At 41.1% G+C, this 26,859-nt stretch overlaps 1 protein-coding gene across 1 annotated transcript; it reads left to right on the forward strand.

The window, feature by feature from the left end:
* The first annotated feature begins 5,086 nt into the window (after positions 1–5,086).
* Positions 5,087–26,806, forward strand: LOC142050624 (fructose-1,6-bisphosphatase isozyme 2). Its single transcript, XM_075079484.1, has 7 exons — positions 5,087–5,528; positions 8,220–8,382; positions 9,300–9,392; positions 15,109–15,249; positions 16,438–16,575; positions 22,717–22,836; positions 26,070–26,806. The coding sequence occupies exons 1-7, from the start codon at positions 5,356–5,358 to the stop codon at positions 26,262–26,264; spliced, it is 1,023 nt and encodes a 340-aa protein (XP_074935585.1). The 5' UTR covers positions 5,087–5,355; the 3' UTR covers positions 26,265–26,806.
* The last annotated feature ends 53 nt before the right edge of the window (positions 26,807–26,859 follow it).

Here is a 26,859-nt window from a genome sequence, read left to right on the forward strand (position 1 = left end):
TATGTTTGCCTTTTCATTTACCATTTGTGATTACACAAAAGCCACTGTGTTACTGGGAGCTACTGTGTTGCATTCAATAACTTAGGGGAAGACTCAACTTTCTCAGACAAGCTACAAACTATCACTGAAACATCTGACTATCCTGTTCTAAAAATCTTTGCGGGAAGACTCAGCAGCCTTCTACAGTGAGTGTCCTTTCCTAGACCAGCCTCCAGTTTTTTGGCAATAAATATAAAAGCTAATGTGGACACCTTGACATGTAGTTTCTAGGCCCCAGAAGTTACTCACTGTACTTCAGGCTGGGCTTATTCTGACTGAGAATTAACATTTGTGAAACATGTACATGTTATGTTAATTCTGACACATACTGTTAATATTGCCAGTTGGCACTCTATCAGATCCAGTTACACAAGGATGGAGAATGACATTTTCGAGGTGGACTTTGAATTGGATAAAGAGCATGTGTAGACAGCTTGGTACCATTCTGCTGTGATGAGCTGGCTATATTTGCCAGAAATTAACCTACTTGCCTGATGAAAAAAATGAACCTGTGTGTTGCTAGCAACCCTCACCAGGTGTTCTTTGTGTTATTTTGGGAGCATGCATTACCATGGAAAAGGATTCTGCTGCACAAGCAGAAGTAAATTGCAAAGATCCCCAAAAGCATACTGACATTTAATATGCTGATTCAGAGCATTGCTACTGGGAACATGATGTTGGTGCTTGGGAGCTAGACGGACTCTTCACCTGCCTGGGTACTGTTTACGGCTATGGCTCACATGCTTTTTGAATCAGTCCAAGTCTGCAAATCTTTGACATTTTGCACTGCCCATTTACCTTCGCCAAACTCAGATTAGGGGGCAAGTAGATGTTGCTGTTGGGTAGAGTGTCACTGGACATTCTCACTCAAGCCATAGCCTAGGAGCCCCTGTGCAATGTCTATGAATGCAATGAGCTATACACCTGCCCGTCTGAGGTGTCTGGATACATCAGTGCAGATATAGCCTGTCTGAGCTTGGTTCTTCTTGTAAAACAAGAAGAAAAGAGTGAGGGGAACCCAGAGGCCATGCTGCAAAGGCATGCTCTATGAGGGCTCACACACAAAAAACCTGGGGGCCCTTGCTCTGACACAGGTTGCATTTGAGACATTTGGAGGCATGCTGGCAAACCTTAGATGGGTGTATATATGCACCTGTTCTCTGAAGTGACAGGACAAGGCATTTCTGGTAGGCACTGAGTGGCCTAGTTTCTGCTTAAAATGGTATTTCTGATGAGGCTTTGTTAGTGAAGACAGGGCTTTCAGGGACCTGAGCCCTTAAAGGATTTAGGCAGTCCTGGAAATTTCCATGGAGCTCTCGTTCTGCTTGTGCACCCACTTTTCACACTGTGAGGGCCTAATTCTGGCCCTGCACAGGATTGGGCTCCTTTGTAGGCTAAACTTTTCTCTAGGAAAGGAGCATACTATGGCTTACATACTTTCTGTCTTTTCATCGTGATTTCAAAAGAAACAGCAAATGTCTTTCAGTTTTTGACAAGGAGCAAAGGTGCTAGAAGCAGGTGGGGATGCCTACCTCACCCACTGAAACACTTCCCAAAGGAATAGCATATTCCTATCCCGAGCATTTCCTTACTTGCTGGCTCTGGCATATAACCCATAGCACTTTAAAAGGCTCCAAGCTCACTGAATCATCTACAGCAGGCAGCATGCTTAGAAGGACTCTAAACCTCTCTGAGGTTCTGTATTCTGCTCCTAGAGGAAAATACCTGACTGTTGGTGTCATGCACAACTTTTTCAGACCCTTATGTTTCTAATGTGACCTGTCCCCAGAGCCAAGCTGGACACATTTTTATTTATTTAATACACTGAGCAGAGGATAGTCAGAAGTCAGGGGTTTTTTTCTGGCTTCCCATATATTAGTTTGGACTACAATGCCTCACTAGTCTGTTGCCACAACTTGACAGACAGTATCCACAGCAGCCGTTTTTGTTCAGTTGTAGTAATTCCTTGGCTGTGTTCTGCCCTCAACCTCTTCAGGAATCCCTGGGCTGCATTTATCTATTTTTAAGACACCATACTGGCAGCAGGTAAAGGTTATAGAAGGAAAGTCAATACTGCCCATGTTTGCTAGGTCAGTTTCCAGTGTTTTGGTTTTGCCTGTATGCTGACATTTTATAGCCAGCATTTTTCACATTGTGAGCTAGGTTTTTCTTTCTATCTGTAATACAGAAACCCACATTTCAATGGCATCCCTGTGTAGCCACCAGTGAAGACAACTCTTCAGTAGTCGCCTTCCACAGCCCCTTTCAGAGCTCACCCTGTGTGTCGAGGCAGGTCGGGAGGGTCAGTTTGTCACAGCGTCCAGCTTCAGCCCCGTTGCAGTACTACCCACTGCCCCGCTCAGAGGCTGAACTGTGGCATTTGGTGAAAGGTCGCTGGCTCCAATTTCAGCCAGTGCCACCAAGCAACTAACATTTCAAATCAGTTAAAAGAGGTGTCACCTTTAAGGCACAGGGCTAGCCTGTATACCAGAGCAATTGCGAATCATCCTGAGAGCTTTTGTGCAATCTTTATATTACAGGGCAAATCTCCCACAATCTGTCAGAATGAGGTGTTTATTTTTTTTAACCTTTCTATGCTGTTCCAACTTATCTTACTGCGCAGTTCTCAGGCTTGTAAAGAATCATCACACATTTTTGAAACAATCTGATTTCTCTCTCACTGTCCTCCCTTACATGGTAATTATTTATATAGCTTAATCGTTCAGTTTAACCATTCAGGTTTTTATCATTCAGAGGGATGACAGTATTTATCAGAACAGGATAAAGTTTTCATGTGCCTCTATCCAAGTTTTATTCTTTTACTTCTCTTCTTGCTCCACTGTTGGCTGCAGTATTTCTGGAAAACTTGGATGTAGACTCTGTGTTCTTTACATATTAGTGTAAGTTAAGTTCTTATTGAAGTACTGTTAGTTGAGCAGCAGCTCAAAGCACTGTGCTTTATACATACTAAAAAGTGTCTGGTACCTGTAGAAAGCGTTTGGGGATTTTTCAGTTTAAAAAAAAATGAGGCAAATAATGGACTTCTTAGCATTGAGCACACACTTTGAACCACAAACTCCAAAACAAACTTTCTGTTAGAAGATGATCTGAACTTTGTCTTTCTGACCAGTGTAAAAGATCACTTGGAATCAACAGTAAAGGTCTGCACATGATGTTTTGACAAATGTTAGAAGCCATAGGCCAATGCCCACCCCATTTCTTATTTGCTAAATTGATTGGGTATCCTGATGGTGTTCTAGCTACACAGCAGGGAGGTTTTGCATTAAAAACATTTTAGTACTGGTCAGGCTGGCAACTGCCATGATGACCAAATAGTATGCAGAATGTAATGGCTGTACTTTAAGCCAGCAGATCCGTTTGCATGTATAATGTGAAACCTGTCCCTGTCTTTTATTAATAGCACCATGTGCTATCCCAGAGCTCCCTAAATGTGTTATGTGCTGGTTTTCTACAAAGTCTGTTTGAAGAACAAAAATCTCCTAACCTTGCAAAAAGTGCTCTGGAATATTCTTCCTGTGACATGAATGGTATCGTATACTTTGAACAAGATCACGGTGGTAGAAAAGAGAAAAAGAAACCTTCAAGATCACTTTCTTCTTCCACCATTACCTTAGAGGATGTAGTGCAAAATCTGCCTGTTTCTCCACCTGAGGAGCCCTGCTTGCTAGTCCTTCCTCCTCCTTAGAATGAGGCTTGAAAAACATCCCCTAAGCTAAGCACACAAGATGCAAGCAGCACGGAACTGTGTCTTTCTACTTGTTGCTAGTGTGCAGTGCCACCGGTCTCTGAGACCTTTGCTTGAAGCTGGTTTGAAAGCAGGAAACCTTAGCGTTCAAATCCCTTTACAATTCTGCAAGTAATGTATGATTCATAGGTGATGAGACACTTTTAGGAAAATCCAAAGAAATGTTAAGATTAAAAAAAGAATGCAAAGGGAAATCGAAACTCTTTGCCCACAGCTGCAGTTCCTATTAACAAAAACAAACCCAGGTATATGTTTTGTTACTGAATTTCATTTCTGTCTTCCTGTCTTGATTTTAGTGCAGTAATTTTTGTTAAACGAATGATAACAATGAAACTCAAGGAAACTTTTCTTCTTTAACTCCAGATTTTCTTGTTTTGCTTGTGGGCTTTCCAGATCTTCTGCTTAAAAATGAGAGAGCGCTGCTGATAAGTACAATGAAGGCTACAACATATAATTTTTCTTAATGCCTTATCTGAGTGGGAAGATAGTGGTGTAATTAAAATCCATAATTCCAGTGTTCCAGATAGCATGTACCCAGTTCACTGACATTTCTGTCTACCTTCACATTAGCATCATCTGTTCCAAGTATATTGCTTGTTAAGAATTACTGGCAGTATAATTGCAAACTTGGACATACCTATATTTACGTGCTGCACTACAATAACAAACCTGATGTAAAATTTTGTTTTCTGAGTTATGGCACAGGCATGCTTAAATCAGATATGCTTCATTTGTAAATTATTGAAGTCATAATTACTTTGTAACCAATCAAGCCACAGCTCACCAGTACTTCTCATTCAAGCAAGCCCTATAATATTACAAGTAGCCCAGACTAGGAATGAAGTCATTAAAATGGGATTGCAGCAGAAAAACTAGTAACATAAACCATCTTTAATAATGCATGTCTAGATGCACCCTGCATCTCCTGTTGATTTCCCTGGGATGTGCCATACACCTTCAAAATCCTCCTCTATGGAGGAGACCAAAAGAGGGTAAGCAAGTAGGGTTTAAGGTGATATGAGAAGGGAACTTCACCATCTGAAGTCACAGCATGGTGGGTGCTCTGCCATGGGACACCGTGGCACACATGCTTAACGATGCCCTATGCCTTCATTTCTTGTACCTTGCAAATTTTGCGCTTTGCCTTGGCTATGCTGAGCTCGTGGCTGAGTGGCAGCTACAGGAAATCAGCTTCCAGCTAAGCAGCCAGAAGAGTTTTGCAGTATAAGCAGTCTAACCCGCAATTAGGCTATGTTATTAGATCTGCACATCACTAATTTCAGTGTGTGGGGAGGGCAGCCAAGCAGTGGTTGCTCAGCTGTAGTCCTGTCTCAGACTCCTTTCCTGCATCCCAGAGGAGCCACGGAGCCAGCCTGGGGTGCAGTTATTCTGAGCACACAATCACATGGTCTGAGAAACACTTTAATAAACTCTGACCAGCAACGCAGCCAACAGCTTTGCCTCAAAATAAAACAGCTACCCAGGATCTCAACACGGCAAGAAAGTGTCTCATCCCGTCAAGAAGATAGAAACTCTGGTACCCAGCAAAAATGTCTGACAAAACCCCCTTTGAAACGGATATGCTGACGCTCACACGATTCGTTATGGAGAAGGGACGCCGCGTTAAAGGAGCGACAGGGGAGCTGACACAGCTGCTCAACTCCATGCTGACTGCCATAAAGGCCATTTCCTCTGCAGTCAGAAAGGCAGGCCTTGCCCACATGTGAGTCCTACCTAGCAATATGGGGAGGAAGAGGAGGTAGAGACAGCTGCTTGCACAGCAAGGCTGGGGAGAGGGCAGGGATTCGTAAATATATTGGAAGTGTCTTTTTTTAAGCCGAGTGACTGCAGGCATGAGGTCAGAGCCTGGATTATCAGGAGTGGGAAGTGGGAGAGCTCTCTTTCTGGAGCATTTTACTATTGGGCGCAAGAGAGACATTTAGACTAACTGCTGTTGTGTATTATTTTACTCTAAAAATGTAAGCCAGACCTTCAATGATTGCTCACCTTGTTATCCCTTGCAAATACTGATACTGAACTATTTGTACATCTACTGTGAATTTGCAGAATATCACACCATGATATTTTTAATGCAGAATATCACACCATTATATTTTCTGCTAATATCCAAGCCTAGTGCTGTGCTGTGCAAATCGGGGCTTGGCGTATCTTGGGAAGCTGATGTTCTGCCTGACTGCAGTATAAGTAATGGTCTAAAGCAACAGCCCTGTGAGAAATGCCACGTGCTGCCATGCACGAGTGCATTTCCCCTTCCTTCCTCAAGCAGTATCAGGACTACAGGTGGGCAGTCTTAAAAAGCCCTATATGAAAAACAAACGTAACAGTTTGATATCTAGTGGTTTAGCCAAAGGAATAAAGAATTGCCTTAGAAAAGCCTGCAATGAACTGAGCTGTTCCTCATACAGACAGGTGAGACAGACATCAGTGTCATTCTTCTAATGGTGATTTACCTGAAGCAGTTCAGAGAGCTGAAGTGTCCTAATAAAACTATGAATTTAAAATATACAGGGTTTTTTATGTATTGAAATATATGTTTCTGTACATAGCTGTGTGTGTATATACGCATACATGCCTAAAAAAAAGGCAGGGAATATATTTGTGTAAGAAAGGCATTTGTAATTTTTTTTTCTGTATTTTCTTTTTTCCCCCTATGGAAACAACAGAAGGTATGACACTCCAGGGTTTTTTTGTACTTCTGTTGACTATTTGGTCAAAGTCTTATGTGACCTTTGCAAATCATGAATTCAGTGTCTCAGTACTATCACCCTCACTTTAAAGGCATGGACTACAATATGTAGAGAGGACATGAGACATAAAGTTAACTACAGCATCAGGGTCTAAGTGTTAAACTGTAATTTGTCTCTGTACTTACTAGATGAAGCTGAGCTGTTTTGCCTCCCTAACTTAGAGGAACAGTTGCTTTTATCTCATTTATATCTTTCAATATGCAACCTCTGAAGTATTTAATAAGTGGGGAGAACCTCTGTTTGATAGACTAGAGGTGGAATAACCTAACCGACAGGACACATAGCTACTGTGCTAGAAGAGTCTTCCCTTCAGAAGGAAAACATCCGTTATGTTAAGAAGCAAATGTCTCTTTCTATAAACAAAAGTTTCTGGTGATGAACCAGAACTATCTGAAGTATCCAAACAAACAAATGAGTAACTTGCACCATTCAAATTGCTGCAACTAACCATGAAATTTCAGAAATTCCCATAGCAAACTTTCAGCCACAGTGACTGGCTTGCATCCATCTGGATTTGTAAAGTTAGAGAGCTCTGATTTTTCTAGCACCTCTAAACAGGAGACTGTGAAGTGACTTCTTTAATGTTAAAGAGCTCAGCAGGGATTTTTAACAAATCTGCCTTTCAAAAGGAAAGGAGGACTTTTTCAAAGCCATAGACTTGAACTGGGAATGTGCCTGAAAACACACTAACTGAAGAATGGGTGCTGAGCACTCCCTGAAAATCACAGTCCTCTCCAGTGTCTCAAAATTGGAACTCCAATTTGAAGTGCCCAAAAACCCAATACTTCTGACAAGCTCAGGAGGCTTTGAACATTGAGTAAGGCAAAAGACCCGCCCTGTCCCCAGCTAAGGCCTGCTGCTGACCAGTATCCTAGGGACTAATTAGTTGCCCTTCCCACCCCTCACCCCCTTTTTTTTCCCATCATGAGTAAAAATGCTGTATCTATTCCCTGTATGAGTTCTTATACTTCTAAGACGCCCAGACCATGCACATTAGGTCTAAACAGTGCTTCATCAACTGGAAATCTCAGAAATATGTGTATTAATATGTACTACATCATTAGTACATTGCTAAAATTGGGATAGGGAACAGAAGCATCATCCTAACTCAGCCGAGGATCACTGTATAAAACAGACCTCGATCCTGAGATATAGTTCAGCATGGGAAATTATCTAGGGGTGTCTTTAAAGCTTCAGATTTTCTGGTGGCTGGGGACTGAGTGGACGTGGGTTAAAAGACTATCACAGACTTTTGAGCAGCCAGCGGCAGAAAATAATGCACATGATAACATGATAACTGCCCCTTCCACGTCCTCAAAGCTGCTGCCAGGTGCTTTGTGGGGCTGCTAGGGAAGCCTGTCACCCACTGGCCTGGCTGCCGTCTCTGCTCCTGGCCTGGCAAACATCCAAGCAGGAGCAAAAGGACCCAGGTAAAGCCCCAAAATTATGCCATTGCCCTTTCTCTGTTTCATGCATGCTTTTATTTTCTAGCAGCATCAACCATCTCCTAATGCATCTTAGCAGTTTTATCCAAAGGTTAGAGGTGTAGGAAGATGAGAGGAAGGAGCCACCCTGACTCATGTTTTTCCTAAAAGCCTGTAATGTTGGCCTCCTTCAGGTTTCTTGATATTTTTACTTTTCTGTAGGTTTGGTATAGCTGGCACCGTGAACGTGACCGGTGATGAAGTGAAGAAGCTGGATGTATTATCCAACTCCCTGGTGATTAATATGCTTCAGTCCTCCTACAGCAGCTGTGTCCTGGTCACGGAGGAGAACAAGGAGGCCATCATCACCCCGAAAGACAAGCGGGTCTGTGCAGCTCCTGCCTTCAGGGGGGGGTTAGCAGCTTAGGCAGCAGCAGGTGGCACTCTTGTTTCAAGTATGAAACCTGGGCCTGGCCCTAAAACCAACACTTCCCCGGGGAATGCAGAAAATTTGCACCATTACTGCGTTGTTTTGATTAATAACTGTGGTGGATGGCATGGTTTCAACAGCTAAAGGAGCTGTGGAGGGTAAAATTGTTATTAAAGTTTTGGGAAGGGGAAGAATTATTTTGGAGTTTGTTAACACACCACAGATCCCAGGTGTTAGTGTACTATTACATTCCCTGACCGCTGGTGTAACGGTTTTGGATTACATTAATATTTAGGCAAGATAAAATGGGATGAGAGGCTGGCAGAACTGGGTTTTATGTTACACGTCTAGAGGAAACACCTGACTGCTTCATCAGGCTTCCCCCAAAGGGATCCTACTGCAGCGAGATACGGCTCACGCTGATGTAACCTACCTATTCTCCAAGATGTTTTCTTTCTGCCTTACCCTCAAACCTCACATCACAGGCAAACCCTTTTTGTTCAGAACAAACTGTAAAAAACCAAAACGTATTTACTTGAGAAAGATGTTCGCTTCCAGAATGAGTCACTCTTTTTGCTTTCAAGCGATTTCTTGCATTGCTTGGCAGCAGAGGACTGCTCCTTTCTATCATCAGATTTTGTGCTGTCTGAGCGGAAACATGCCCTCTTCTCTTTTTCTGGCAGGCCCTGCAGGGTGTGGGTGTGGTATTGCAGGGCCAGCTGGGTCAACAGCACAGCCTTCTCTGACAAGCCGTGTCAGGCGTGCTTAGAGGGTGAAACGCAGTCATGAAAACATGGGTCTTGGCAAGTAAAAGGAAATAATAGTGCAAGACTACATATCATTTAATGCTTCCCTTGCCACTTTTGTTTTAGGGTAAATATGTGATATGCTTTGACCCCCTTGATGGCTCATCCAATATAGACTGCTTGGCACCTATAGGAACAATATTTGCTATCTACAAAAAGGTAAGAGGATGAACGAAGCACACATGGCATGACAGACTTGGTGAAAGCAAATTGTCTTGGGTATATCAACTTGCTTAGCTTCTTTCCCAGGTCCTTTCAGTGTCTTTGGGTCAACAGAGCCTTAGAAAGAGTAGAAGAGGTGACACTTGAGATTGACATATGCTGAAATGCTGTCTGAATTCCTAGGAAGGGGACACTTAGCCCCATGAAACTGTTAGGTGGCAGCAGTTCCCTCCTTCAGACATGCAGGCACCTAAATAAAACCCTGTCACCATCAGACACCTGGTTAGCTCCTTCAGTGATGCTTTACTGGCTGCAGGAGAGCTGAGGGGTGTCACTGTGCCTACGAATCACAGTATTTGTCTTTCTGGATACTGACAGGGGAGGGCTTACAGTCATTGCCAGGACTGTATCATGGTTAGCAGTGTGGTGGCCTCCCCGTGCGAGTTGCTATGCCTGTTACACATCGGGGTTTATAAGCATGCTAAGGATAAGGCCACCTGAGACTGATGGAAGCAGTCACCTAGAGCCACTGGGGCCCTGCCAGCACGTCTCCTCCCGTGGGGCCGCACAGAACAGCAACTGCACAGCCAATTAACAAATGTAAATAGTTAGAGTCATGCCAAGTCTTGTGATTTGATTGCTAATCTCCCAGCGGTTGGTGTTTTTCCTAAAGCCTGAGCTCACAGTCATATGACTATGGGAGACCCTCAGCCATCACTATTGTGAAGTAAAATTTACAGTATTTGTGACTGCAGAGAAGACACTGCAAATTCAGGCAATACAATTCAAATGTATGAAGATACATTTTTAAAGTCAGCTCTCATCTTTTAACGCATGATTTTCAACTGGACTAGTCCTCGGTTTTTACATTTCTTGTAGATGATACACTAATCATCACTATTGAAAATATGCATCTGCTAGTAAACCAAACAGTAATGGCACAAGCCAAGCGCTGGTGTATAGTTGTCCGCTCTGTTAATCGTTAGTGCAAACCCCCATCACAGATGCAGCCCAGGCCAGACAACACTGAGATGATGCCTGGCTACGGCTTGTGGGAAGAGCAGCCCAGGGACTACCTCCAGTACCATTCACCACCTTGCTTTTTGCAGGGAAGACAGCTTAGCTGTATGGATGCAATCCATGTCACGTGCCCTTACGGTAAGCAAAGGGGCCCCCACCCTTTTCATTTATCTCTCTAAAGATAGACTAAAAGACTACAGCACCTCCTGGCATTTACAGAAGACAATAGCTGCATTGCCCACTATTCTTAAAAGTGGTAAGCACCATATTACAGACACTAAACATTAGCTTTCTGCTTAGAATAGTCGTGTTAGGTTACTCGGCATGACTATGAAGGCAAGCACTCAGTGTGATTAATACACCTTAGCACGTTGAGATACAGATTAGATTTCTCTTCCATCTTCAACTCACCTGCTAATGTGTGTAAAGACTACGGACTGCCCAGTCTACCCTAAGATTCTGCTTCAGAACAGAAATATTTCCCAAAGAACTCTTGTCGTTCCCAAATGCTCAAGTTTTCAATTCTAACATATATTAATAAATTTGTTGTAAATACTGTTTCTAAGTTACTGGTTTTCATGTGGGTGGATACCCTTCAGTGCTTCATAAAAAGAAAATTACATTGCTTTGTACAAAAGCTTCATACTCAGACAAAAACCCTGATGCTAGGATGAAGCACAGTTTGTCAATTACGTCTTATCAATATTCCCTGGAACATTAGAAACAATGTTGAATTTACAGAATTTCACTTGTGTAATTCTTTCCATTAAAATACTAATTCCAAAGTACGTGTTAATTAATGCACCCTCCTCTCAGACAAGACAATTTCATAGCAACTCTATTAACTTTAAACCCTTCGAAATAATTGAATAATAATAAGTGCTTTATTGATTGTTACTGAAGGGAACTATGAAAGCAATAAAAGTGAGATGCTTATCCCAGTGGATGAGAATATATAACATCAGAAAGAAAATGTAACATCAAGTCGTTTAAGGTTCATGAACATCATTTTGGAAAAGCTAGAAAAACTGAAGTTCCAAAGGATGATGCTTAGCACCTCTCTGATATATGGCACCTTCCAATTCTTAGATGATTGTGTGATGGATTTTCTCACCATGTCAGCACCTTAACTTAATTTCCAAAGGCACATCCTGCAGAACTGAAATATTTGCCTCATCTTAGGGGGGAGAAAAAAAAAAAAAAATCACTTTTCTACAAAGGCCAGACTTGGCCAATACATTTCAAAACTCAAAATGGTTCTCTGGCTGCTCCCAGTCCAGAGCCACCACCATGGTGGCAGATATCACTGCCTCCTGCCAGAAAAGCACTACATCAATTTCTTAGAGAAATCCACCAGGAAATAGATGCCACCTTAGGCTTATTTCATTTTCCACCTGGGTTTTACTTTCTGAAGCATGGGTGGTATTGTTAAAAAGGCCAGAAACATCAGAAAAATGGGGCTGAGGTAGGAGGCTTGCTGAATCAGCAGAAGCCAGAGCAAGGGATAGAACCTTGGCAGTCACTGCTGCTGAGGGGCTCTCAGCTGCTGGACTGCCAGGAAGAAATGATAATAAGTATTTTTTGCTTCTATTCTTCCCAATTTTTCGTGCCACTGAGCTGAATCTACAACTCTCAATTCATGAAACTCTGCTGCTTTTTTTTCATTCTGGTTTTAACTCATAATGTTGCCCAGTGCCTCAGATATATCTTGTTTCCCCTCCTTCATTGACATGAGGACAATGTCCTCCACTCCAGGTGGTCCCTCATGGAGAAGGTGTAAGAATTTGGTGCAAACACAAAGGATGCTCATAAAACACATGATACAAATGGAGACCTGGAAACCAAGCCCTTCTAGAGCTGCTCCGAGTCCTGATAAGAACTTCCTCATGTGATGTGGGCAAATCATACAGACAAAAATTTTCAAACTCAGATGTCACCTGAGGGTACCCCTATAGCCAGACTCTGTGGACCTTGTTTCATCTGCTTCACACCAACAATGAGCAAAAGTGACTCTGTTCACGCTTGTCAGAGCTTCTCTGCAGTCTCTCTGCCTATTTCAGTGCTTTGCATAGAGATCTCTAAAGAGATTTCACTACCGCTGCCTCATAGTCAAAATATAGTAGAAAGGAAATCCATCTGTGCACCAGAAAGAAGTGAAAATATTCAGCAGTTATCAGAGTCTACCTACCAGCTTAATTCCGTGGTTTGTTTCACAGTACACGTTACTTGGCAGGACAGAACTGCAATCCTAACAATGAAATATCAGCTAATTTCTAGCTTTTTTACATTTTGACAAGCTCTGTGAAATGTTTGTTTGAGACTGAGCTTTTCATCTCCTTTTGGAAACACAGTTGAGAATAAAGATGGAAAACCAACTGAATTGTGCCCAACTGCCCATCTCCCGAGGGATGAGTTCCTGTGTTTTTTTCAGACTAGTCAAAAAATGTGTGGTTACTCAGCCATATAAACATAGAAAATGCATTTAAGAGGTAGGACTGAAAAGCTCATTTCAGAAAAATGTATTTTAACTCAATATCATACGTAACCTCCATCCATATATTGTATATACACCATGTTCTTCTATAAAACAAACCTCTTTATTTATACAAAATAAGTTTTTATTTTATGAGGAAAGCATACAAAAAGTTAGGAGACTCATAGTATGCTTGCAACTAGTGGTGTAAATGTATGTTTAATTCTGCATTTAATGTTGCAAATAATTAGTCTACTATTGACAATCGTTGCTTTTGCTGTAGGAATGTATGTGCCATGGGGGTATATTTCTGAAAGAGAAGATGCTACGTAGGGTATAATGGTTCTGTGAAATATTGTTTAGCAAAGGATTAGCCACTAACAGTCAGTATTCAAAGCTCTGGAATGTACAGCTAGGGGTTTTAACTAGTATTCCTTCATTATGTACATTATAACCTCTCTGAATAACCAGCTTGACATAGAGTAATTCCAAGGGACTTTGTATCAGATGTATTTGTACAAGCAATATTTCAGCCTCCATGAAGAGCTGGTTGGCAACTGGATTTTTTTCCACAGAAGAGCTTGGGAAAATAATAAATAATTTCGAACAAAATACAGCTGAAAACTGTAAGTGAAAGTAACAAAAATAACAAAATCTTTCAGCTGAAAATGAAAACATTTTGAAGTGAAATTACCATCTTCATATGCCATGAAAGATGTAGTTTTGGTGTCCCATATCGAGTTTTCCTCTAGATGTTGGCACACAATGGTGAACAGGATCCCCATGTTACCCTTAGCTTCCACCTTGCTAGGACCCTGATGGGCACCCTGAGAGCTCCATGTCATAGGAAACAGCAGAGATTTTCTCAGTTTGTTGGAGGAGAGGTGTTTTCCTTCTGAAAATATCTGTGGAAGGCAGTCTTGATTTTTTAAAGAATTTACTCAATATCCATCAAATATTTTATTTCCTACACAAAACTGTCTTCACTGATTTTTACTTTTTTAACCAGCTGTTTTGGGCTAGATCTGCTATTTCTGTTTAGCTGCTACTCAAGCTAATTAAGCCCATGTGATCATTGAGAAACTGTCTGAGTTTGGAACAAGAAAATGCTAAACCAGGGCATGAAGAAAGGATCTGAGGGGGGTTTCTCATTTTAATTCCACATGAACCGCCGTGAATGAAACATTCATGGAAGACCCACTGCAACTGACCAGCTTTTAAAGAAACATTAATATCCAGCATTCCCTACCCATTTTGTAGTCCCAGGAGTTGAAGGCTGGAACCGGCCTTCCCACGTACTCTTGGCTCTTCTTTCCTACCCCACCAGTCAAACTCTTGTAAGCCGTGGCTGAGGCATATACCCAGAGCTGGCTGGGAATATATACACCAGGTCTGCTTGGGCCATTGTTGTTCAGTGATAACCAAAGCCCCAAATCAAAATATGAGTGTCGGAAATTGATTAAAAGCCTGAAGTAAAATGCCACATGACTGTTCCAGGTACAGTTACATATGCATACCTGCACGCACACACACATATTGCATACACAAATGCATTTGCTATTTGATGTATAATATTAACATTTGTATCACTTCAGTTACCCATCCCTTCACCAGTAGAGACCAATGCATGATCTTGGTTTGACCATGTTGCACTATCTACCCTTTAATTCTGCATTACTGGAAGCAATTACGGTTTACTATTATTTGTATTATTATATAATATATAATAATATATTAAATAAATATTAAGTGTATTTAGGAATATATAATAATATAATGTATAAATATAAACAGTATATGTATATTTTTATAGCAGTAATGTTAATTACTGAATTCACCTCACAGTTAGTCCTTCTGAGGGGTGTCAGTGTGATAGCTTATGTTTACATTTACGGAAAATCAGTACCTCTGCTCTGTCTCAGATTTCTGATGGTCTTGAATTAATAGACTGGGCTGTAATGCTAAGGTATCAGCTTTATTGCAGGTGTCGTATTGATTGCATGACACGTATAAAATAACAAACTCTCAACATCCTGTCCCAGCGTGCACAGGTACCTGTACCAAACTTGCCCAGAACTAGTGGGAACAATCTCTGTTTCGGTTGTTTCAAAGGCCTGCATAGACACAGAAAAGAAATCTGCCCCACATTATTATTGAAGCATTGTTTCTATTGTTTCTTATAAGACTTTAACCTTCAGTCCAACGGTAATTTTTCCTCAGGAAACAGATGACGAGCCCTCTGAAAAAGATGCTTTGCAGCCTGGACGCAATATTGTTGCTGCAGGTTATGCCTTGTACGGCAGTGCTACACTGGTCGCCCTTTCCACAGGGCAAGGAGTGGACTGCTTCATGCTCGATCCGGTACAGTCATGGTGTTAATCACATTGCCACTATCTTTTAGAGCTTTCCGTGCTTGTGTTTACTCATTATTGTTACTCCTTGCCTCTGTAATACAGGCAATCTACGCAATTCTTTTTTCCACCCATGTCCTGGAGCATCCCACCTCCACCTTACAAGTGTTTAATAATACACGAGTATGTTGGTTGCAATACCTCTGTTTTTTCTACTCAGTAGAACAGAGTTTAAGTTAAGTACTATTTGAAACCCTGCTCATTCAAACCAGACTGCTGGGTTGCACAAACACTGAAGAAATTTTACACTAGACAGTGTCTTTCCCTCCACTTAAAGGACTCCTGCTTTTTTCTTGTTCTTGCATTTTCTGTCTGTCAAAGAACCTCAGCGCACTCAGTGTTTAGCCTAAGGCAAGGACTGTTTGTTGATACAGTTAATGCAGGGTGATGTCTGATTTCCTGGCTTCAATTTAGTTTTATGGCTAAGTCCCTTAAGCTGCATACCTAATGACTGGAAAAGCACAACCATACCCATACAACATGTGCCACCCATTGGTGCCCAGCCCAGGAGCCCAACAAGTGCTACTGGAAAAAGGCAGGAAGGATATTGCTCATTTGAGAAACTAGCATTAACATAGGAGCACTTTTTGACAAAAGAATGCACTGTTATAAAATCTCCTGTTAACTTTTATAAATAGGCTCATTGCAAGAGGGAAGAACTGGGAGCTGAACTGCTCTGGTTAGAGACAGAGGAAGGGGAGGTGGAAGTTGTACTCAGACTGCAGACAGCAACACCTGGGGGAAGCTGACCACATTCACTTTAACATATTTAGACAAGACAGGCAAGAAGAGTTCAAAAATCAGAAGGCAGTGTAATTTCTTCATTTGTAAACTTATCATTTGTGGACAGAGATCTATGATCCATCTGCTTTCAGGGCTGACTGGTGTTCATTTCATATACTATTATAGTCAAATTGCTTTTTGTTTGTACTACCAATGTGACAAGTTTTCATGAACTTAACGCAGGTTCTGTGCATTCTGCCCTGTTTGAAAAATCTGTGAAGTTATATGCAAGACTGGTGTTGAGAGGGCCGTGGTCTACTAGTGTTCCTGCCCTTTCTAGCATGACAACTGTTATAGAAAATCAACAAAATGTTCTGCTGTTTGCTAATAGCTGGTCTATCATGTTCTTCTGTAGGGTCTCGGTGAATTTATTTTGGTGGACAGAGATGTTAAAATCAAGAAGAAAGGGAAGGTATACAGTCTTAATGAAGGTTATGCAAAGTATTTTGATCCTGCAATGACAGAATATTTACAAAAGAAGAAATTCCCTGAGGTAAGAAAATATTAGCCTTGCCCAATGTATCACGCACTGGCAAGCACTGCCTTCCACAAAGCCCTGGCCAATAGGAAAGGAATTGAAGGTCTTGCTGAGTTCAGCACCACATAACCCTTTCATGCCATCAGGTCCATTTTGGGTATGTATCTGGTGTGTTGGTTTCTGGTGCCGTGACATCTTTTATAACTTAGACTTCAGTAAGCAAATTCATAGCTTGTTCAGCACTGTGTGGAGGAAAAGGTTCTGTACATGAAAAACCAGATTTTTGACAAAGCTCTGAAACTGTGCCAGCAAAATGTGGGTGTACCCGTGTTTTTGAGCTTATCTGAATATGCAGCTCAGTTGTATGTGCAGCTGGGCACTTGGGGCTAGATTCCACATACAGCCCCGAAGGTACTTGCAGGGATCTGGGTGGCGTCACCTTCTCATTCCTTTCCATGCTTGCATCTGAGAAAATCAGTGTCACTTGCACTGTCTACTTGCATCATATGGAGCATGAACTAACCCACAGGTAAAAAAAAAAAAAGGCCTGAAGCACAATTCCACTATATTCTCTGGTTAAGAGGATTATAATGTATCACTCAGAGAGGTAAAGCTGAGAACATCTGATTCCTGATGAACCGCCTCGTGGGGACATACAGCTCTGTATGGCCTCTAGTCAATTCTAGGACACAACACAAGCTCTCAATGTGAAAAGCTGGAAGCTTTCCAGAAAGTGTAGCTATGTGACTAGTAAGTCATAACGAAATATGGTGACATGTAACAGCTCAGGACTGAATTTGGCCAGAAAACTGGTTTTACTGCTCTTCTTGTTAAAAAAAAAAAAAAAAAGCAAGCTATACGATTATATTTTAAGCTATTAGTTGTTGAGAATACTTATAGAGGGCTCATGTGAAAATCAATGTATCCAGTAGAAAACTTCAGGGTGCTGTACAAGGCAAATGTAACAAGTAAGTGTTTAAACCATAGTTCTGTGAGAAGCTTGTCTGTGAGGAGCTTCTGTGATAAGTTCCTTCTGAGCTGAAAATCTGAATTTACTACATCAGATATAGCTGCCAGGCTGACCTCTTATCAGAACCTCTTTTCCATATTACCCAGTTTGTTGCTACAGAAGGTGTCACGTCACAGCATTTTAAACATATTCCTTTTGAATCTTTGAGGTTCTTTTGAATCTTTGAGGTTCTTTTGAAACTTGAGGGTCTGTTTTCAGTTCAGCTGTGGGAGAAACAGAAGTCCACAACACAACTTTCATACTTTCTGAAAACCAATCCTGCTTGAAAAGACAAGGAGGTCTGTGCTATGTATTAGGATAAAGCACTAACACTGGATTTATTAATTTGTGTTTTTGCAAACCACCAAGTGTTGTTTTAAGTAAAACTCTTGAAGAAATAATCAACCCCAGGCAGCTATAAAAAGACTAAAGAGACTTCAAACTCAGTGGAAAGACCAGACAGAGATATTTCGCCACAGGCTTAGTAAGGACAGCTCTATCATGTGATTCACTAAATCCTTAGGTTAGGACATACAGGAAAAACCTCATTTGTGAACACTATTTTATCTCAAATCTGTGTTTCATGTGAGCAAAACCTACTGAAAGTGTAGCACTAATGCAACAGAAGTTGGCAGAAAGTATTTTTGTTACTTTAAAGCAAGCAGCACAGTAGCACACGGCTTATTTGGAGCAAGGGAAGCTGTCTAAAGGGTGCTGAGGAAGCACATCACTTTGTTGCTCTGAGACATAGAGTTGCCTGCGTGAGAAGGGCCAAGGCACCAATGTTGTGGCCACAAAGCACAAGGAAGTGCCCTGCGCATCTGAAAGCTTGTTATGAACCTGACTTTTGGAAACAGCATTACGGAGTTCCTTTATTTAAAAAGGATGTTATATTTGCATTGTTGGAGGACAAGAAAGAGAAGGTGTTGCCACTCTTCCACAGCATGAAACCTGCTTCCTGGCATCACCTTACCAGGTACAGCTACATTGGTGATGCTCCTACCATCCCTGCAGAGCCCAGCTGGAGCATTGTACAGCTTTGGTCTTTGTTTTCCTCTCTCCAGCACGTAGAAGGCCAGTGGAAGGTACCTGCTGGATACCCTGTGCCTGTGACTTGAAGGGGAGTCGACGTGCGCAGCATGGGGACCCCTTCTTACCCAGAGGGACCACTCTCACCCTGTGGTTTTCTGGCCACTAGAAGCCAAGAGACCAGGCATTAATTTCAGCTACTTGTCACTTTCCTATCTCTTTTTATTTTTCCTTTGATCCTACCTCTGTTTCCTCCATCCTGTGGTTCTTGGTCAACATGCTGTTCAGATGACTCTCTAACATTGCCACAGAAAACTGAAAAGTTAAAAATAAAAGAGGCAAACAAAGTAGGATGGTGTCCACCTGTCCTGTGTTCTGTATCGCTATCATTGGTGACCAAACATTACAAATCAACCATTTATGTGGAGAGGAGAGATTTTCCCTTAATATTTAACAACAGCATCCCAGATCAGACAGTTTGGACTACAAAGCCTTGTTGACCCTCGAAGTTTCTTGTGGACCACCATTCACCTAAGGCATCAATTCTGAATTAAAAACACTGGAAAAGTGTTGCTGTTCTGCAGGTCACCTGTAAACTTCCTACCATTGCCATGCGGATCTTAGTGGGAAAAATCTGTCTAGACACATCTCTTCTGGAATGAGAGTCCAGAGTAAAGCTAATTTTTTGTTAAGCATCACAAAATCTCCTGCTGCTTAACCAGCTTCAGGAGCAAGCCGCTATTTGCAAGGTTGCCTGTAACGCAACATGTTTACTGCAGTCTGCACTGTATAATGGGCACTGCTGGGCCAGGAAACGTTTCTGCATGAATTTCACTCTAATTCTTTCCAAAGTGGGTTCTTCCTTCAGTAATGCTTGCAGGGCCCTTGCCCTCCCAGCCTCTATCTGGCACTGGATCACTGATGGTAGAACTCAGAAACATGCCCTGTACACCATCTTACTTTGCTATTCCAGCCATTTTTAGCTTTGCTTCCTATGGCCACAAGAAGAGCTGATTCTCACAGTCAACAACAATCCCAGTCACAGCTTGTTGATTGAAAGCTATGCAGTGAAGACTCCCTGGTTAAGGATTTGTCTTAGCAATGCCATCAAAACCTTATTATCAACAGCACATTTCAGCATGAAGCATTCTTCTGCCAGCCAGACCAGCTGTGCCTGAGTGACTTACAAAAACTAATAAAAACACTGTGCTTTTGTCACCATAACTGTATGTGGAGGTAGGGATGCAGGGCGCTGCTGCTCTAGTAGGAAAGACTTTCCCCCTTGCCCCCACCCAGTCATCATATTTATGCAAGAAAAACATGGTCTTGTTTTGCCGTGGAGGAACATAGCTGTCAGACATCAGCAGAATAAAGAAGTAAGAAAGTGACTTCCACCACATTGTGAAAAAAAAAAAAGGTCACAGGACCTATCTGTTATGAGCCTTTTTTTTTTTTCCTCTGGGTTAAGCAAAGAAAGGCAGTAGAAAGGGTGAAAGTAAGAGCAGTCACAAATTTACTCAAAAACGATGGACACTGACAAAGGGAGCATCAGGGTTCTCCAACTCTTTCACCAGCACCAGCCAAACCAGGGTGAAGTGCTCACTGGACAAATACACAGCTTGGCATTACTCAGAATTTGGGATGAATTTCCATAGCATTCATGCTCTGTTATTTTGTTTGAGTAGAAAGCCTGGGCAATACACCAACACACATGCAACACCTGTTAACATTTCCATCTGTAAGAATGACCAAACTGGAGAAACAAGAAGTAACATTTCTAGTAACTAAAAGGACCATTTGTTCCTCCCACGCAGGTAGCTGGATGCTAAGGGAAGTGAAATTTTTATTTCAGTCTGTGGTTCAAGTGATAACAGTACCAGAGTGGAGGAATTTCTCTTCCGTATTTTTTTCTCAACACTATGTTTCTAGCAGGTGAATTTCTATCAGGGTAAGAAGCAACTAAAATTGTCAGTGGCATCTCATCAGCTTCCTGTAATACTGCCCATGTACAAATAAATTGTGTAAATGACTCATACATTGATAGGAAATCCAGCATATCCAAAACATATTTAATGATTTGTATGCAGGTGGCTCAGCTGTGCAGCTCACGGTCAGTAAATTTTATACATCTGGGTTGCAGACTCCTTATTTGATAATGTCATAGAAGCAGTCCTTAGCAGTCTGTTTTAGGACCTGCTTATGATCGATACCCTAAAACTTTTCTTAATATTTAACAAAATTTTCTTAAGACTTGCTTCATCACCTTCCGAAACCATGAAAGAGAGCTCTTCCTTTGATTGTATTTTCAAAGGTAATTTTAGCTGTAATCACATCTTTCCCAGAAAACTGTCTTTTCTTAAACTGCAAGCTTGCTTTGCTTTCTTTAACACCTCTTAAGGTGGTTTTTTCTGACCTCAGATTTTTACAGTTGCAAAGTCACAAGTGCAAACAGCTGTGAGATGGAGAATCTATCATTTGAAGTCTAAATATGTAATTATTTGAGGGTAAGCTGCGAAAAATAAGGTATCAAATACTTGAAAGTGTTGTTCAGTTGTGTCTAGAAGTAATAGGGCCAGGTTTAAAGAACACTAAATATAAAACCTCCAGGCTTTATCCATCATGTCTGTCACACTTTGTATTGTTTTCCTCTGAATTTTCAGTAGTTCTCTTAATGTTTACAAGAAGAAAGAATCATGGAAAAACATTACAAGTACAGTTGCACAAGGGTTATTACGTAGGCTGAAACACTGCTCTGTTACAGTTTTACTACTGGCTGTATCAAATGTCCAAGTCTTATATTTAGTGGCTTAGGACTCAACTTCTTAGCATTGTGTTGCATTATATTGTGTAATTTCATAAGAATTTCCTCCCATTTTAAGAGAGAGTAAATCTCAAAATTTCATAGTTGCACAGAACAGTTTGAAAAATCTAATTCAAAATAGCTTTATGTTTTTCTCTATCTGTGGTTTTTTTCCTGCCGCTTGTGTTTTTTCTCTCCCAGCTAACCTTATGATTTTGCTGGGAAGGGTAACTAACTTCTGATGTCTGAAGGTCTTGGAGCTGCCAATGCTGAACAAGTAGTGTGTGTATTTCTCTGGATCTAGTATCAGCACAAAGCAAGTTGTGTAGAAAGCACTAAGATCTTTTAATAGACAACGGATCTAGACAAAAAAACATGCAGAGGTCTTTTCAAACTCTTAGCATTGCAATGCACAAATATATGTATGCACTAACTGTATATGAGTCCCAGTCCCTAGTAATTTTCTGGGGAGGCAAAAATTCCTCCTCTGCTTCACTGAAGACAGAGTGAGAGATATGAAGAAACCAATCGACTTCTTGGCATAGCAGCTTTCAAAAAGCTTTTCTTCAGTTTACGTTTGTATTGTGTATCTCCCCTTCATAAACGGATGGTGATGCATCGCTTTTCTTAGGTGGAGCTTATTTGGAGTATATAACTTCTATTTGTGAAGACACATTGCTTGTCTTCTTTATTTCCTACCTTACCATTTTTATGACCAGCAAACTTGAGACTGATATGAATACTTCCCTGATTGCTCTCATTAAAATAACAACATTAATTTCTTAGCTGCAAGAAAGGAAAACTACATTCATGAATAAATTGCTATCTCCCAAACTAAGCTGCAGAATTAATTGTATGACCGATTTCACAACTTGACAAACAAGCTAGAAGGAAGAAGCTGAAGTCCTTTGGGGAATCATCTGGACACAGTGAAACGTGACATCCCTCCTCATGCCTCAGGCTTAGGAACCAGTGAAGGATCAGCAATCAGGTGGATACCTGGGCCTGATAATGTGAAGAAGCTTTCACTCACTGTTTGCAGCCCTTCCTTTTTCATAGGCTGGGGCTGATACTAAATTGTGCGCTCAAATTACAGGCACCCCGGTTTCCATACTGTGAATGCAACTCTTTAAAGTGCTTATTTTAGAACCCCATAGAAGATAACTACATCTTACAAAAGGCTAAGTTTCAGGCTGGTATAGGCATTTACAGTGCCTACGTTAGCAGCTTTGAAACCTGTTTTATAACAGAAATATATTTTGCCATGCTACCAGCTGTCTAGCCTGGTAGATACAATGCTTTACTCTATGTTTTTCAGGATGGCAGTTCCCCATATGGCGCCAGGTACGTGGGTTCCATGGTAGCTGATGTTCACCGTACATTGATGTACGGTGGGATCTTCATGTATCCTGCTAATCAGAAGAGTCCTAAAGGAAAGGTAAATCATTTGACTTACTCTCTGGAAAATTTAGCCAACCTAATACCTCTCGTTTTCCTAGAGATGTAAAGGAATAGTTTAGATACATAAACAAAATAATTTTTGATCCCTGAAGAAAATTATTAGTGGATACGATGGTCAGCAATCAAATTTAGGCAAGAAATTTAGGCAATTACCAATTTAGGCCAGAAATCTTCCTGTGTGCTTTTATATTACAAACGAGTCAAATGGTTTTCACTGCAACCGAGGGCTTTATTTATTTTTCTAAAGAGAAACATTTCAGTACTGTAGAAACCCATTGAGAGATACCTATGCACAGCTGGCAGATACAACACAGGCCTTTGCACTTTGTACTGGCAACTAGAGTCCAGGCAGGACACGCTGAACTCCAGACAAGGTTTTGTCCAATGTTAGACAACTGAGTTTGCCCACCCACTGTTTCCAAAGGATACTAAGTTTACTGTCACCTGCCCTGCAAACCCAGGCTTCTACTAACTGATCTGAAAGACTCTGTCAGTGGAAGGTGAGTTTCATGCGTGCCAAGAATAGTATCCTGGGAGAAAATGATTTCCCATTTGGACACCTGTACAAAACACACTGTGACTTAATGCAGTGCAGTGCAATGCAGTGACTCCCTGATTCTGCAGGGCCATGGACCACAGTCAATTTCAACTTTTCTCCTGCAGCATCGGATACCCTCATTATCAAACTTCTAAACAAATATGATTTAAAAGAGATCTGTTTATACAGCTCATCTGTGGACCTCTTCTGTGGTCCTGCTTAGGAAATGATTGGCTCAATGCATAATAGATTGGTCATGGCATTCTGACTCCAAGACCCTCTTTTTTCCTGGCCAACACCATACTTTAAACCTTCTATTCAAATGTTTTTGTATCCTTGGCTGGTATGTGCAAGAATTTTCCCTCATAAAACTACTTGCTCCATCTTCTTCACTGCTTTCAGAACACCCTGAAGTCTACAGATCTTTAGGGATAGAGGACCACTGGTTTCATCCTGGTGAGCATGTATTTATCATAGTAACGGCAGGTCCAAGTGTTCAGGGAAACGAGTAGAACATGAAGAGATCTCTATTTAAATTACACAACCGAAAATATCTGCAAGCTTGTCCAGGCAAATTTGATTTAAATTCTTAATACAGCATCCCAGGAAAAAAAAAACAACAAACCAAAACAAAATCACACACTCCTTCATTAAACAGTGTGGATCTGTTTGTGCATTACAGGAAGAAGCAAAAAAGTAATTTGCTCTGTGCGGGAGAAGCAGGTTTGCTGACTGGCCTCTTCAAATTAAACTTTGTTTTGAAATCTGTGTTAAACCATTGTTGAAAAGATGAGAAACAGGATGAAATAACAAATACACAAAATACTTACATAATCTTACAGAAATCAAAGACTTCCTCACAAGTTAGCCTAGCCTACATTTATTATTGGATTGATCTGGCTTACACTGCCATAGTAGAAAGAGTAATGAAAGAAGCAAAACTGTACTACCATTACTCTATCATTTTCTGTTGTGTACTCTAAATAGAGCTTTTTCCCTCTCCAAGAGCAGGTGTATACAGTTCTTTTCACATAAACCTCTTCTTCTTGGAGAGATAATGCCTTTGTGGCAGGTGCCCTGATCATCATCTCCCTGAATGACTGTCTATGCACTTGGATAAAGATCTGAGAGGAAGCAAATGTCACTGGAATTGATCCAAAGGCTTTAGAACAAAAGTAAATGACATGCATGTAGGCCCTAGCATTCAGAGCTCCATCTTTAAGTTAAAGAAAGAATGAGAACAAAATGCTCACCAAGCAATGCACAACCAGACAACAAATAGATCCTTTTTTCAAAACAGGTATGTTAAATAATGTTTTTCATTAACTTAAGGCTTACAGTTCTCTGCTAGGTGAAAAACGTTAAACCTATCTGAAGACAGAGCCCATCCAAAGACCCCTTAGTGAAGGAAAACTGCTGAAGGAAATGCTGAGGGAAAATGCTGTCCTTAAGCCATGTAGTCACAGTTAAGCAACAAGAAACTCAACACGTGCTTCCACAGTGGTACCACTGCTGTTTTCTGGCTCATAGTCTTCCAAAAGTTGGACATGCACTAAGCAGAACAACAAAGGCTATTGGTCCTATGTAGCCTGTCAGATGGAGTCCTTGTACCAGAAGTAGCACTTCAGTGGGCTTTAAAGATAAGAATGAAGGTAATATGCGCTATTTAAGTTTGTGATGTATCATGGTTTTATTACAAATAGCATGATAAAGGAATAACCGGTAGTAAAGTCCTGTGTCCAACTCATTTCTTTGTCTCTATATATGGTTGCATTTTGTCACACTTCTCTTTCCCCAGAAAACATTCTCTCTTTTGGACATATGAAAAGCCCTTTAAACATAATGTATATTAGCATTGTTGTACCATAGAATGTCAAAGATTCAGCTAAGCCTGCAGAAATACTGTCTGTTAAATAACCAGCTATCATCTATGTCCCTTTAAACCCAGAAATCTTGGCATATGTCCCAAATAAGTTTGCATTCCACCAGAACACAAGCACCCCAGACATAATATTTTTAAAGATGTGAACAGAAACCAGGGTCCAAACCAAAAGTGCTTCTATACCAAAAGGGAAAATTTGCTTTTAATAATTACTTCAGTTACTTCTGAAAACTGAGCCACTACCTGGATGAGTTCAGGCCACTAATATCTATTCACATTTCTGAAGGCTGTGTTAAAATCCTGAAGTTTGAAACCGGGAGCATCAAGTTTCAAACTCCAAAATATCCTGACCAAACACAATACGATTACCCCAAGCTTTGAGGTAACCAATACAGCCTGCACATGAAAAGAGATCTTGGCTTTTCTTTCCTGGGGCTGTTAATTTAGCTGGTTTAACTGTTTTGGTGATCTCTATGGGCTTGACAGCTACTTTTGACATTTTTGACAAAATACCGCTTCATTGATGCTGCACATCAGTGTATCAGCTTGTAAATGATGGTGGTGACACTGGGATGCAGGGTCAGTACACCCTTCCTTGAAACAGAAAGTGTGAAGGGAGGTAAGAGGAAAAGGAAGAAGGAGGGGCTGACAGAGAGACATTGTTACTGAGGTCAACTGGTGTTTGGTACAAAACCTTCTGGAATCACAAAAGGGAGGTTAGGTCCTGGTAAGTCCTTTGGTGTAACATCCCCCAAAGGCAATCATGTGTTCCCTCTTTCTTTCTTTCTAGCTCCGACTCCTCTACGAGTGCAACCCTATGGCTTTCATTATTGAGCAGGCAGGTGGGATGGCGACTACAGGGACTGAGGCGGTGCTGGATGTGAAACCTGAGAGTATTCATCAGAGAGTCCCTCTGATCCTCGGTTCTCCAGAAGATGTGCAGGAATACCTTGCTTGCGTACAGAAACACCAGAAGAGCAGCTAAAGGCTTTTCCACATCAGACCTTGCTCATCCATTTTGAGTCTACAGGAAAAGCCATACCTTTCAAGATGGTGGATTCTAGCAATTAGCACCCTTCTCTCAGTGAAAAACCCACTTTATGAGAATAAAAATAGTGAGAATGACTGATGGGAAAAGCAAAAATTTCATTTCTCCATGCAAACAAATGTAAAAATCCATTAACTCTGATTTATGCAGTGCAAATGTAGAGAGAGAGGCCTGATTATTAAACAAAGTGACTTTCTTTATATAATATTAATAAAAAAAAGTGGATTGTGTCAGTACCCTATATTTCATCTGCAGCTTTACATCTGACATTACATGGTTGGCATTGTTTGAGACAGGATTTTCACACCAACATTCACAATGCCATTATCTGGATTTTCTGCCAAAGGTTTTGCTGCAGGTGCTTTTTATCTTGTCAGCCCTGAGAAGACCAAAAGTCTCATGCTGTCTGAAACAGTGTTTTTAAGCTCCAAATGATATATGTCTTCCATAATTAATAAAGATGAAAAGGCTGCAATGTTGCCAGGGTGTTCCCGTTCTCATAAGAACTGGAAAATGCCTTGTGTTATTTACA

This window comes from Phalacrocorax aristotelis, chromosome Z (assembly GCF_949628215.1).
Source record: "Phalacrocorax aristotelis chromosome Z, bGulAri2.1, whole genome shotgun sequence".
Lineage (NCBI taxonomy): Eukaryota > Metazoa > Chordata > Aves > Suliformes > Phalacrocoracidae > Phalacrocorax > Phalacrocorax aristotelis.